Source organism: Camponotus vicinus, unplaced genomic scaffold, assembly GCF_025532165.1.
Source record: "Camponotus vicinus isolate PSW18456_S1 unplaced genomic scaffold, iyCamVici1.0 SCAF_8, whole genome shotgun sequence".
In the NCBI taxonomy this organism is placed as follows: Eukaryota; Metazoa; Arthropoda; class Insecta; order Hymenoptera; family Formicidae; genus Camponotus; species Camponotus vicinus.
In genome coordinates, this window is record NW_028141980.1 from 18,530,664 (window position 1) to 18,545,715 (window position 15,052).

The window sequence follows — 15,052 nt, forward strand, 5'->3', positions numbered from 1 at the left end:
CGAAACCAAACAACTTTTGTCTGAAACATTTTTCTCTCCCGGGCTTGGTTTTCGAGATATTCGACTGGATGGATTAAAATGGGCCACCCTGTATATATAAACAAAAAATTCAAACTTTCATTTCTTTTTAATTTTTTTAAGATTAGTATTTTCTTTAACAATACATACATAGATATATATAATTAAGTATAAAATTAATTAAACATGTCAAATCCTGGAGGAGGAAAATGATCGTCGTCGGGCCTACGACGATACGGTCTCAATGGATCCAAATCGGGTGGACCAAACGGATCGAATCTTGCACCAGGTGGTATTGCACCTCTGCAATATATCTAAGTTGATGATTCTTATCTAAATTGATGATGGGAAATTTATGAGTATATGATATACGTGACATACGGTGGCAATCTTCCAGGTACTCCTAAACCACTGGGTAGACGTCCAGTTGGAGGACTAAATGGGTCGAATATCATACCACCGCCTTGTCCAAATGGATCAAGGTCTCTAACTCCTACTCTTGCAGGATCATGTTCAGGTGCACTATATATTTATAAGTAAATAAATCACTTGAAATAGTATATATAATAGTGAATAAATGCATAAAACTATTAAAATAGAATAAGATTAAAAGTAGAAAAATAAAAAGTTATCAATTTGCAGTAATCCATATTCATTGATTATGACTAATCAAAATATGTTGACAAGTCACATCGACAAATATTTAATGTGCACAGTGAAAACATTTTATATATTACAAATAAACATAATAAAATTGAAAGTAGAGCAGAATTTGCATTCTACATTTGAAATTTGATAATTTAAGCTACTTTCAATTATTTAATGTCAAACAAAACTTGTACAAAACTCATTTAAAAAAAATACATACATAGAAATATTATTGTATAGTAATGAATGTAATTATCATATCCATTCTATTTTAAAAATTGTACTGCCCATTGCCTTCACTTTGAAATTCAAGAATCCATATAAAAAAACATTGTACAGATATACACACATATTTTATCAAATTACCGATACAATGATGGCTGAGAATCAGGTCCTACCCTCAATGGATCTCTACGTATTCGGTATTCATTTGCTTGAAAGGAATCTTGGTTGCTTGATGTGGTTGTTTGAGTTGTTACCTCTTTACTATTTCCAGAATATATTGCACCCAACAAGTCCTTTTGTATGGTATGTAAAATTGTGCGATATGATGGTATCACAATTTCTAAAGGCCCATGTAGCGTAGATACAGTTTCCTCAATAGAGAACTGAACATTAGAGATAGAATCGTCATGGTGTCTCTGTGAAAATACAATATCGAATAACATAAATTGTATAGTTGCTGCATTTAATTAATTATTTTTGGAAATCTATAAGTATCATAAATTACCACCAAATTTAATAGCAGATCCATATCTGATTTAATTCCAAGGAGTATATATAATTTTTCATCCTTAATATAACGTAATGTATAATTATTTCGCGAGTTCCAATCTTTTGGAAGCAATTCAGATCCTTTCTCTGATGCATTAAAATTTTTCTAAAAAAATATAAATTTGTCAATTGTAGAATAATTATGCAAGTATTATATATAAGAAAATTTTTAACATATATTTGTACATATATATATATATATATATATATATATATATATATATATATATATATATATGTGTATATTTCTTATCTAAATATAATTAATCTATATAAATAAAATATATAGAACTTTAAAAGATGAAATTATAAAAATATACCAATGTATTGTATGATTATAGGTTAGACTTTTTAAATGTATAAAAAAATATACATTGCACAAAAGATGCTACTACGATAAAAAAACAATAAAAATAAAATTTCGGTATTATTACAAAACGTGACAATATATTGTAAGATATTTAAATCAGGACTTACTTCATCCCCAATTCCAATACATCGAAATCCAAATTTGACCAGATACCAGTGTATAAATAAAATTATTACATCTTCTTTTTTATGGATTTCATCATGATGTAGTTTTTGCAAAAGCTCGAAGCCAAACATATTAGTTGTATCTGTCATGTTGATATTCACTGATGGACTAGCTTGCAAATTTTTCACAAGCGCACGCCATTACTGACATAAACCACATGACATAAGATGACATCCACTACCTATATTCAAGTCGCATTTTATCGTTTCCGGATTTTGCAAATTTTTGACAATTTTTTTCTCGTCAAGAACTGCATATAATTCTAAAACAATTAATTTTGTGATGTGATGTCAAATTTTTATATTATGTATAAAGTTACAAAAAATACAGTCTTCAATTTTTGTTAACTTTCAATTGTACTGGATTTATATTTATATATTTGTATATGTATACGCAATTAATTACGCATGTGTACAGATATATCACGCGTGTGTTTATGGAAACTATTGTCATGTGTATCTAGAAAAAAGAAAAAAAAGAGAGGGAGAGAATAATGAAAAATACAATTATATAGAAATATAGATATATGCATATATATGAAAAATATATTTATTAACAATTATCAAGATATAATCATGTTAAAAAAAAGTCAAAGATTGCTAAATGTATCGAATTTAAATATTAATAATCGGAATCAGCATCAGTATCCATGTCATATACAGATTCTGATTGATTACCATCAATTTCTTCTTCACTTTCAGGTTGCAATTTGTCCTTTTGATCTAAAGCATATCGCCTCCAAGGAAATCTATAAAGTACAAAATATTTAAGGTTTTTCTTATATTTAAAAAAAATCATATAAAAACAAATATGATGATACCTTATCTTTTTATCAAAACATTCTTCAATAAAGACATGAGAGACAATTTTTGTATGATTTTTGAACTGCTGGTATTTTGGTGTATTTTTAAAAGCACAGATTAAATAAGTACATTTTTTATTAGTTGTATTTGGATCAGGTATATATCTGGCACCCATATTCAAAGCTTTCCTTCTAATTTCGTCTCTCTGCGGATTAACATATCCACTGAGGGAGAATGTGGCATCACTGAACAATTCTTTGAATCGTTTTTTAGGTTTAACAGAAACATTTGTCTTCAAAATAGTATTTTCCATAGTTACAGAAGGTAGTGGTAATCGTTCACAAGTTTTACACAACTGATCTTGCGAATCCTTGCAATGGTTAGAACACTTCTGTCTTTTCTTTTCACCATTTAATGAATCCCCCAATTTGCTTACAGCCCGTTTCTTACAAGAATCTTTAGGAGTATCTTTCGTGTCATTCTTGTTAGTATCATTGCTCATCAAAGGTACAATGTCTCCAAAAGGAGTTTTAACCACTGTTTTCTCATTTTTTGTGTTTTTGTTATTTTTAGGTGTTTTATTCTTATTTTGTGAATCTTGTGGCTGAGTTTTATCATTTTTATCATTTTTTTTAAAAACCTCATCAGCTTCTCCAGCTTCCAACTTTTCTAATAATGGTCTCTTCATAGGTTTAGGCTCCTCTTGACATTTAGCAAAATTTTCCATCGAATTTCTTTTTATCTGTTCACGTAACTCGTCCTTATAATCTATCTTTTTATTTTCCGTTTTATTGAGAATTTTCTCCTTCATCATCTCCATAGGTGTTTTCATGACATGTGGCTGTTTCAATTTAAACTTGCCAAATACATCTAAGCCTAAATCAACAGTAGGGTCTGATCTTAAAATAATATACGACAGTCCAAATAAGACTTTTAAATTTGCCGATTGCATACAAGTGACTTTGATTCGGTCAAATTTAATTTTCAATGTATCTGGATTTAATTCCCTTTTTGTAAATAATTGTACTTGGTCCTTGAACTTATTATTTGCTGCTTCATCATTTGTCATAAACTTGTGATTCACTATAACTATCCAATTGTCAGGTTCAGACGACGTAGAGCCAGTGACGATTACCACGCAACTCTGAAAATTGCCAATGTCCACTCCTGTGATATAAGAAGGTTCGACCAACTGAAATATCACTTGGGCCAGCATCTCTCCCGGTTTGGCACATCGCCACGTAGCTTTCCAATTTCCTGAATTGCACTGGAGAAGATTGGCGGCAGGATACGTCGGATGTTCCGAGGAACAGCTTATTACCTTTTCAAATTTAACGATCATTCTTACTAATTCCTGTGACACTTCTTCCCAATGTTTCGAAATCAGCCTCGCATTAATTTTACATTATACTGGCCAACTGAAAGGTAATCAACAATTTCTAACTTTCTTGTTGAAATTTTAAGATACCGCCAAATTCATACATAACATACATATCTAACATAACCTGTGTTACGCATTGAAACATGGGAACCCAGAATAATGGCCATCACACATAAAGCGTCGTCTACAATGGTCGTAGCATAAGGTTGTAAGGCCGTAGTCGTAAGAAATTGACCAATCCCAGTTGAAGTTCAGGAGAATAATCAACTGTGATTGGTCAATTTCTTACTACGGCCTTACAACCTTATGCTACGGCCATTGTAGACGACGCTTAAAATTTCATAAGCACGTAAGACGTAAGCGTAAGAAAATTGACCAATTACGGTCGAGTATTGGCTCCTCCAAGGAAATTGACCAATCACGGTTGAGTATTGGCCCCTTGGAGGGGCCAATATTCGACCGTGATTGGTCAATTTCCTTACGCTTACGTCTTACGTGCTTATGGAATTTTATGTGTGATGGCCACATTGAATTATAGAACTAACTGGAACGAGCGCTACCTTTGTTATTGCCCGGTGACCTCGAGCCGAGGGAGACAGTATCTATTTGGTATTGCCGTCTCTCTTTTTCATGTATTACCTTAGCTAAAAATATACATCTGTGCATTAAAGTTGTGTACAGACTTTTTTCACCAAAAATTTAGCAAAATAAAGCATTATTTTATTTCGTTTATTGTCGTCATTATATTTCCTTAAATAATCCATTTCATTACAATAATATTTTTTATATATTCATTGTTCGAAAATATACTGACTAAGGTATGAGCACAGATAGTACGTCATGAAACTATAGGAGAAATATACTATAGCATGTTAGTGTAACAGAGAAAGCGATTCCAAATAGCGATGACCTTCGTCGCACAGGCAGGCTCGGCTCGTAACAATTCGTATTAACAAAGGAGCGCTCATTCCAGTTAGTTCTATAGATCAATGGATGGTCATAACCCTTTCCACGTCATCTGTGGCCCTTGTATACTCTGTATTTCCATAAACATACAAAGTACATAGACGGAACATTAACTGCCAATTGGCATACAACCAACCAATAAAACTGCCACACTATTGGTAACCGAATAGGGAGTTTCTGAAGTCTCGAAAGTTTTTCTGCTAGATAGCCAATCAAGAGTTCTTTCTTGTTGAAAGAATACCTATATTGGCATATATTTCGTTTAAAGGGAAACCGTCATTTAAAGTTTAAATCCGTCCACTGTCAGCCGTTGTCAGGTTGTCAGATATCGCATTACGTTATGTCCGTGAAAATATATTAAATAAAATATAAGAAGAAATGAAAAGAACAAGAACAAATTCGAAAGCTGGAAATTCATCCAGGTAATTAAAAAAATGGATTTATTTTTGTTAAGAATCATTAAAAAAAAAAAGCACCATCATTATTATAAATTTTATTTTTATAATAATCTGTAATAATAATAAAGGAACTCAATTTTTTAGCGGTACGAAAAATATTAGCACACAAACTGCAGGTTTTGATAGTTTTGCTGAGATTATCAAGTTACAAGAACAAGTGAAACAATTACAACAACAAGTGAAACAATTACAACTTCAATATGATGTTCTACAACAATACATGGAAATGTCTAAAAAATGTGACATTACTACACAATATAGACAACTTTACACAGAAGAAACATCTAAAAGTATTGTTGAGAGACATAGTTGTTCCTGTAAAGGAAATTGCTCATCACGAGTGTGTGGCTGTATGAAAAAAGCCATGAAATGCAGTTCTATATGTAAATGTAATGACAAGATATGTAAAAATCAGGAGGTAACATTTCTTATTTGCTCTATAAAATGTCTTTGTTACATGTGGCATTTTTACAAATTTTTATGTAAGAATTAATTTTTTTTAATATAGAAATTAGAATGTGATGGAAATAAGGAAAATATTGACAAGAATGATGTAGAGACTCCTAAGAAGCAAAATGATACTACAGAAATAACTAAAAACTTTAGGAGTTTGTTTAGTCCAAATATGTCAGAAACCTATAAAAATGATGACAAATATAGAAAGTCATATAAAGATCTTGAGGAAACACAAATTAATGATATATATTTTAATAACATGAAAGATATGGAAAACTTACAAAGAGACAAAACTTCAAAAATTATAAATAATGTAACATCCAGGAAACAAAAAAAGAATAAGGAGCAACAACAATCAGCGACAAAAATAGACACAACAAATGATACAGAAATAACAGCTAATATGTCTTCCAAAAACAATGAAAATGTTATAGTAAGAAATGAAAATTAATATAAATATATAATTTCTCTTAACACATTCCAAATTTTATTTTTAGTTTACAAATTGCATATTTTCAAAACTTTAATGTATGGATAAAAAATATTGCAGAAAAAAACTTAAATAAATTATACATATATATGTGTACTATAAATCTTATAAAAACTAAAACTTTTTTGATGTATTTTTCTGTTTCTAATATAATCACATTTGATATATTGCAAAAAATGTACAAACATGAAATGATATTCTGAATATTTAATTCTCTTTATAAGTTTCTATTCTTTTATTATAAATTTCGATTTTTGGTTCTATTTTTCAGTAACATGATAGAATATTTAGGGAATTTAGCCCATTTTTTTGCAGGTAATGTTTGATCCAATGAAACCAAAACATCAACTGTCACGCACACCACCAAACAGTAAAAAATCAGCAGATAAATCATTAGAAATCAATAATATAACTGAGCTCGAATCACATTATGAGCTAAATAATGATACAATTGTACCATCTATTCAAGGTATGTCACTATTTTCATTTAAATGAATAAATATTGCATTGTTTATATAGATTATAAGATTTATAATATTTCATTATTATTATCTTTATCTATGAATTTCTTTCCTTGATTTTACCCATTTGCGCTAATAGTTTTAACATTAATTAAGATATTCTGTTAAAATAAAATCTAGCCAAATTAAAGAAATTAACAAAAGAATAAATTCTTTTATTGTTCATTTATATTTTCTTGCATGTTTGAGGCTTAATTCTTTAAATATATCAGGCAGAGATTAATAATTATATTTTATGTATAATAAGTTTTAGATATAGAAGAAGAAAAGATTGATTGGCAACAACACAACGCACAACTTATTCCTTGCAAAAAGTGCAAGAGGACGTTTATGCCACACCGGATTCAGAAACATGAGGCATGCTGTAAACGGATTTAAAAGAATTCTTAAAGGAATCGTTTAGATTTTATATATATATATGGATATATTTTTTCTTCAATAAATAAGTTAATCATTAATTAATTAATTAAAATTAATTCAATAAATAAAACATTTTATATTTTGAATAAATGATAACTTATCCTAATGATAAAAAATTGGCAAATATATAAAAAAAAATATATTCAATGGTTTATTATGATCCCCCCTATATGCTATAATTTTTTACAAGAATGTGATCACTAACATAAACACCTGTTCTAAAAATATGCATATATCCAGAGAGAAGACTGAGAGATGTCATGACCCGCTTTTATGAGGTGATCTCTGGAAGCGATACTCCCTCTGTGGACATTAAAAACATGGATATGAACTACAAAGCCAATGTCCACGAATGTTCTCAGAGGGTAACATATATGTCTCTCTGATAATATAAATAATATAAATAAAAATATAAATAATTTAATTAATAATAATTTATTATATAAAAATATTAGTATGTTCTTTCTTTTCACGCTATTATTTATTTATTTATTTATGTGTCTTCTTTTTCTTTTTCTCAACATCATTTATTTATTTATTTATTTATTTATTTAGTTCGCTCTAATGCCTGTTTCTACCAACGTCGTTTAACTTAATCTTAGCTTAACTCATTCTTTGTCTCTTTCTAAAAGAACAGTTAGAAGGAGACAAAGAGTGAGTTAAGCTAAGATTAAAGTTAAACGACGTTGGTAGAAACAGGCATAAGTCAGTCTTTTAAAATACAAAACTAAATATTATAAAATTTGACTTCGGAAAAGCGCGGTAAAACAATCGAATAAATTTAAATCATTAGCATAACAAAAGGTTCCGTGATACATCAATCGTTTAATAATTAATTTAAAATAAAATATACCTCTATAATTTAAAATTCCGCGTGTATATGTAGTACGTAAAATATTTCGGCAGAGAATTATCAATAATATCATGTTTAGCCTTGGCGACATATAGCAAGCGCGCTATACATGTCACGGCTTTGTCATCATTCACACGGTACACTCGAATAATAAAGTAGTAGTGTGCAAAACGCTTCGTATATTATCAAATTCTTTTTCCAACCCGATCGTGACTAATATTGCAACATAATTCGTTATAATTATTATAATTAACAAGTATCTTTTGATTAAATTTTTCTAAAAAGCAAGTATAAATTAATTATTAATTAAACAATAGTTATATCACGATTTTTCATTACTTTAATTTTTGATCTTACGAGATTTGTATTTTATGATATATACTATATATACATACATCAACAGTACTAGTGCTACTCGCTCTGCTTATTACTGCTATATTATTAATTTTAATCTCGTATAAATGTTGCTCTTATGATATAATAAAGTATGAATTTCATATGATTATTCCGCGATCGAGAATAGCATGCAAAATGTCCCACGTATTAGACTATGTTAATTAATCGTATTCTACTAATTGTAATTAATCGTATTTACGCGGATGAGTGTCACCAGGAAACAGTAAAGAATATACAAGGGAGAAAAAAAAATCTGGAAAAGCATTGGACAACGTACGGAACACACACACATGCGATAAGTAATTTTAATATTTATCATATTTATATATTATTTTCACACATAATAAACATTGTTTGTTTCACACATAACAAACTTTTTTCATTGTCTGGATAGTGATTCATTCTAAATTATCATGCAATATAACGTATATATTATATACATACATTCCACATTTTAATTTCAAATATTTAAAATTATAAAATAAAATAAAATATTTTTATACGAGATACATGAAAACTATGGATATATTAACATTTAATAAATACATTATAATATATTAATATTTAATTATAATAATATTAACATTTAATAGATAAGTTATGAAATATTTTTTATAATATATTTATTTGGATATTTTATATATAAGAATTATATTTTTTTATTCATTACACTTTTTAAAAGTTATACTCAAGAACAATTTTTTCGATAATTGTGCAGTTGATGATATTAAATATCTGTTCAACGGACAAATAAAAATATAAATAGAGCGTAATAATTAGTTTCTCAAAATCATTTATTTTGGACACTTTGCTTTATATAAAAGGGATTTGTAAATGTACTGTTTGTTTGCATGCTTAATTTGTGCTTGGCGTTTATATTTATAACAAATAATCAGAGGAAGTTCTCGAAATTGTAATTAATATTACTGCGAGTCATTTTCCTCTTTCTCTCTTTCTCTTTCTTAAAGAAAGAAAATTATTTAGATGTCTTATTTATATAATAATCATAACATATATGTAGATATTATACAAAAAAAATATTAACTTGACTAAATATGCTTATTTCGTTATTGTTTTCAGTCTGACAGTCAAATCGCAAAGTCGAGATTAATATAAAGATTCGTGATACATCAATCGTATAGTAAATTAATCAATAATTTAAAATACTTCTCTAAATTAATTTAATATTTCGCGCGTATATGTATGCTATATATAAAATATTTTTGCAATAAATTAATAATAATACCGCGTCCGATCTTTGCAACATATAACGCATTAATATTTACATGTTTTAGTTATATTATCATTCGCGAAATGAATTCGAACAAAATAGTGATGCGAGAAGCTTCATCAAATTCCTTTTCTAAACGCGATTGATTTGAGAAGTATATTAAGAAATAATTTGATATGATTATTACTTAATTTTATATATGCTAAATAATACGCAAAATTGTGTCGCGACGATAGATCTTAAAATGCATATTTAGCGATGTGTACAATTTAATCAAAAATCAAAAAGAGATAGAAATCTAAGATAATAAATAATCATTTCGTTGCAATTTTTACGGACAATAATTATTATTTTAATGCTTAGAGTCACAAATATATTTCATCCGTGTTACTTTATCGTTCTACTTGACAATATAAATATAATTTGGATTATGAGAGAACACGAAGTAAAACAATCGAATTTTATATATGCAAATAATAAGCATAACGAAAGGCTCCGTGATAAATTGTTTAATAAATAATCAATTTTAATCAATAAATTAAAATACTTCCATAATTTAATATTCCACGTTAATGTATATTTTATAATATATAAAATATTTCGGCAACAAATTATCGATAACACGGCGTTCGACTTTGGCAATATAAATGTGCTATTGTTTGTATGTTATGGTTGTGCTATCATTTGCTCGGTGACATTCGAGCAGTAAAATAATGATGCGAAATATGCTTTGTATGTTAATTAATTGTTTAATAAATAATCGTTTAATTAATCTATAAATTGAAAAACTTATACAATTTAATATTTTCATGTATATGTCATAGTACGTAAAATATTTCGGCAACGAATTATCAATAACACGGTGTTCGACTTTGGCAATATAAACAATAGCGTGCTATTATTAATATGTTACTTTGTTATCATTCGCACGGTGACACTTGAGCAATAAAGTAGTGGTGCGAAACGCTTCGCATATTGTCGAATTTTTTTCTGAACACGATTACGATTAATATCAAAACATAATTTGATATAATTATTAATAATTAGAAATTAATTAACTTATGAGATAAACGACGAACGATAACTTATGATAAAATTGTATCGCAACGATAAATCCTTATCGAATCGCAATCATTAATTACTGCGAATAAAAATTGAAACGGGAGTACATAAAAGGAGATAAAAGAATTAATTTTGTTATGATCTTTCGATTATTAATGTTTATTAAAATAATTTCCTTAACGATACTTATTAGAATTAAATAAATTTCGACCAATTTAAATTTTCTTAATCGGCAATCACTCATAGAATATTTCAACGACGAATTATAACAATAACATAGTATAAGCCGAACTTGATTGGCGATATAAACAGTATCGCGGTAAAGGTTTTGATTTACGATCATTCGCACAGTAACCTTAAGCAGTAAAGTCGTGACGTTTCATATATTATCAAATTCTTTCTGTACATAGTCAACCTTGGCGATATAAACAGTACCGCGGTAATGTTTCTGACTTACGATCATTCGCTCAGTGGTTCTTGAGCAGTGAAGTAGTGATGTGAGACGTATCATATATTATCAAATTCTTTCTCTAAACACAATTACAAGTGCAATGAGGAACTTTTCGTGAACGAGTGTAAGTGCAACGAGGAATTCAAATGAGTGCAACGAGGATTGGAGTGCCACGAGGAAAAAGTGAAGAAAATCAAAGAAAAAAAGGAGGTCTTGAAAATGGATGGATCAATAAGATATGATGTAAGTCATTAATATTTTAATTATTTATCACATTCATTATTTATTATATTGTTACGTCCCCGCGTCCCGTCCCCCTGGATGTATTCGCCACCTGTTGAATTCTTTCGGCGGGAAGTACGTCGACGGAAGAAGATCATTTCCGCGCGCGTTGTCAAGATATTGTTATAAACAACGACTGTCAGAGAGTCTGAGCCCAGCTGTCAAGCTGTGCGGACGCGCGTCTATCTGTGATCCGTTTTACGATTATTCCGAATTCTTATATGTTACTCGTGGTTTATTAAAGTTCTTATACTTTAAACCGCATTATTATTTACTGCGCGAACGTCAGCGTGTGCCGATCGATTGTGTTGTGCGCGTTCGATATATATCGTTCCGCGAACTCAATAATATAATATATAAATTATTTATCAATAGTATATATTGTTGTATAACAACGATGGTCAGCTGAGTCGAAGAATAACTATCAAGCTATCCGGACGCGTTTTACATTACGGATCGTTATCGCGAGATTTCCCCTGTTATTATTTGTTGTTTGTGTATTCTGTGTTTCTAATTAAAGTTCTTAATTTCCGTTAAGAGTGTCTTATTTTACGCGGTCCGCGAGTATCCCATTGTGTTGAACGCGCTTCGATATCTCGAAGTCGCTGCCGCGGACGTAACAATATATTCAAAATATATACATATTTCTCGTTTCGTTTTATTTCTTTGATTGTGATTCAATAGTGATTTTAAATTGTGTAACATATATAATACATATACTTATAAAAAATATTCCATTTTATTTTAAAATAATTAAAACATTTATAAAATGTTTATTAATTAATATTTTCAGATACTTCTTATATTTTGCAAAATATTTCATATTAATATATTTATTTAAATACTTCATATATTAAAAAATAGAAATTTTTTATTTATCATATTTTTAAAAGTTTATATTTCAGAAATATAAATTATTTTGTAATTACGCAATTTATAACATTAAAATATATCTATTTAAAAGTAAAAATGTAAAAATTAATTGCGCGCAATATTTAGTTTTAAAATCAATTATTTTGCAACATTGTTCAATTATTTTGAACATTGCTTTATATAATAGATTTTCTCTTATCTTTTATATTTTTATTTATCGTTTATATTTGCGAATTAAAATTTATATAGTATATTACAAAATAAATTATATATTATATTATATATAAAATTATATATAATATAACCCTCCCATGGGGTACACCTTGACGCGGTGGGAGGGCTTAGTACTTGGATGGTGCCTTAAGGTTTATCTTAAATTTTTCTATTTATGATAAATCTTAAGGTGCCTGAATGGGAAGCTAAGTACCCTTTCGCGTCGTCGGTGCCGTCAACGTGCCGCGGACAGCAAGCGCTTCGTTACCGCGTTTTCGCGTTGTAGTATTCTCGCGTCGTCGCGTTTTCGCGGAACTTTTGGACTTTTCATATAAAATCCCAATTTCATTTATTGTCACGAGTCTCTACTTCCGATGCCAACTAACTGGGATGTTTCGAGTTTGCACACGTTGCTATGCAACGTACACTCTTGCTTCGTGCTTCGTCAAGTGATTCGGCCCGAATTAGTTAGAACTCGATCGATTGCTCGGAATGGTCGTCAATGGGTCCCTTCTCTTTGCTCGTCTACAGCCACACGCACTGCGTGTGTTAACCCTGTCGAGGAGTCGAGTGGATTCCCCTAGGCACGATTTTCGCTCGGTAAAAGGGGTTGCCTCCCCATTTTCTAAATTGCTGAATGTTAGCATTTAAAAAATGTGGGTATCCTCTTCTTTTGCCGTCTACTAGCCTGGTGTAGCATATAGCAACCGCGAGAGGCATAATATGTCCGGGCGGAGCACCTGAAATCGTGCTTAGCGGGTCCAGGTTCGATACGAGATAGGATAATTATGCGCGAAAAAGAGCTGGTGAACTTCATTTTCCTCTATTTCCGTCAATCGTTTCGTCTTCTTTCCGGTTTGGGCTTAGTCCTTGCTCGTTATATCGTTGCAATCCCGACCGGTTGACTCGAAGTTGATTCTCGTAAGTGAAATGGGATTTTCGCTCGTACCGAAACCGGGAGTGCCGTCTAAAGTATATACATATTAAGTATATACACATCGCGTGATCAAATATAAAATTTTTAATCGCTCTTATACAAGATTACCGTTTTAACAAAAGAATTTTATTGCTGTCCCTCTGCAATTGAATATTTTGAATATTATGGATTTGTTTATTCGTCGCGTTTTATCACGAATTTAAAAACGCGATTTATCTTATAAAAATTTGGAAGTAATTCGGTCGGTAAATTGTATATTCGCAAACATTACAGACCTCAAATGATTGTCGAAATATTTTCGATTTTCTATATTTACGTTATAATAATTACATCGTGCTCGTGTCTATCGAGAGTTTCGATTATTATGTTATAAAAGATATACATATCGCAATCAGATATTCCGAATATTATCGATTTATTTAGTCGTCGCGTTTTCTCGGGAATTTTAAATCGCGATTTATCTCAATATTATCTTATAATTTAATCGTTGATTTATGCGTCGAAACTTTGTCTGTCTTTCCACGTCTTTGTATATTATCATTTATAGTCTGCGCTAGTAGTGCAAATATTTTTTTTTACTATTTAAAAAGATGATGGATAATTTTATTGATTGATGATTGATGATTAATCGCGATTGTTTAAATCATTATATAAATCATTATTAAACTCTACTAATACATCGATAGTTAAAGATATAATTAGATAGTTAAATTATTAGGGAGGGACTTTGGTAAAATCATTCATTTCGTTATTCTTTATTAAACCGTGGCGAACAACGTGATTTTTTAATTATATTTAAAATTGTAAAGTCTTAAGATTCATTTTATTTCATTTAACTAATCATGCGCGAATTGAATTTACTTTTACTTTAGAAATGTTTTAAAAATGAAATTTAAATTATCAAAATTATTTTCAAGAATATTTAACAAATTGCATAATTATAAATGTTCAAGATATATTTTAACATGTTATATTTTTTTTTAAATTAAAAATATATCGTATATATGTGTAAATTAATATATAGCTATAATATTAAGTCCAAATGTTAATGCTGTCAATGTCAAATTATTTATGTTATTAAACATTTGAATAAATCAAGTACATTTATTTGATATTGATAACATAAATTCTATTTTGTAAATTGTAATTTGTAATTAGTAAATTGTGTTTTGTAAATTGTAAATAGTTATAATTGTATATTAATTATAATATAATATTGATATTTTTAATTATTGACATAAATGTGTATAAAATACAATTATAACTATAATTATATTAAATGAA

General features: G+C 29.2%; 3 protein-coding genes across 3 annotated transcripts; 1 reads left to right on the forward strand and 2 right to left on the reverse strand.

Annotated features, from left to right (window-relative positions):
- Positions 1–108: 108 nt before the first annotated feature.
- Positions 109–2,264, reverse strand: Pi31 (Proteasome inhibitor 31 kDa). Its single transcript, XM_083106017.1, has 5 exons — positions 1,918–2,264; positions 1,397–1,546; positions 1,033–1,307; positions 400–540; positions 109–321 (listed from the first exon to the last, which is right to left on the reverse strand). The coding sequence occupies exons 1-5, from the start codon at positions 2,062–2,064 to the stop codon at positions 195–197; spliced, it is 840 nt and encodes a 279-aa protein (XP_082962143.1). The 5' UTR covers positions 2,065–2,264; the 3' UTR covers positions 109–194.
- Positions 2,265–2,500: 236 nt separating this feature from the next.
- Positions 2,501–4,342, reverse strand: Xrcc1 (DNA repair protein XRCC1). Its single transcript, XM_083106016.1, has 3 exons — positions 4,270–4,342; positions 2,796–4,196; positions 2,501–2,723 (listed from the first exon to the last, which is right to left on the reverse strand). The coding sequence occupies exons 2-3, from the start codon at positions 4,118–4,120 to the stop codon at positions 2,597–2,599; spliced, it is 1,452 nt and encodes a 483-aa protein (XP_082962142.1). The 5' UTR covers positions 4,121–4,196; positions 4,270–4,342; the 3' UTR covers positions 2,501–2,596.
- An 801-nt stretch (positions 4,343–5,143) lies between these two features.
- LOC145975503 (uncharacterized) lies at positions 5,144–7,604 on the forward strand. The gene is made up of 5 exons (XM_083106018.1): positions 5,144–5,547; positions 5,668–6,001; positions 6,092–6,472; positions 6,845–6,998; positions 7,298–7,604. The coding sequence occupies exons 1-5, from the start codon at positions 5,504–5,506 to the stop codon at positions 7,426–7,428; spliced, it is 1,044 nt and encodes a 347-aa protein (XP_082962144.1). The 5' UTR covers positions 5,144–5,503; the 3' UTR covers positions 7,429–7,604.
- Positions 7,605–15,052: the final 7,448 nt, after the last annotated feature.

Bases quoted from the DNA above. Each gene is read 5' to 3' on its own strand.
- Pi31 (XM_083106017.1), bottom strand. From the start codon at position 2,064: ATGACAGATACAACTAATATGTTTGGCTTCGAGCTTTTGCAAAAACTA. The intron at 1,308-1,396 runs GTAATTTATGAT...GTATTTTCACAG, and splicing joins ATCTGCTATTAAATTTGGTG to AGACACCATGACGATTCTAT. The intron at 541-1,032 runs GTAATTTGATAA...ATAAATATATAG, and splicing joins TCTCAGCCATCATTGTATCG to TGCACCTGAACATGATCCTG.
- Xrcc1 (XM_083106016.1), bottom strand. From the start codon at position 4,120: ATGATCGTTAAATTTGAAAAGGTAATAAGCTGTTCCTCGGAACATCCG. The intron at 2,724-2,795 runs GTATCATCATAT...TGTACTTTATAG, and splicing joins TGTTTTGATAAAAAGATAAG to ATTTCCTTGGAGGCGATATG.
- LOC145975503 (XM_083106018.1), top strand. From the start codon at position 5,504: ATGAAAAGAACAAGAACAAATTCGAAAGCTGGAAATTCATCCAG. The intron at 5,548-5,667 runs GTAATTAAAAAA...TCAATTTTTTAG, and splicing joins AAAGCTGGAAATTCATCCAG to CGGTACGAAAAATATTAGCA. The intron at 6,473-6,844 runs GTAAGAAATGAA...ATTTTTTTGCAG, and splicing joins AAAACAATGAAAATGTTATA to GTAATGTTTGATCCAATGAA.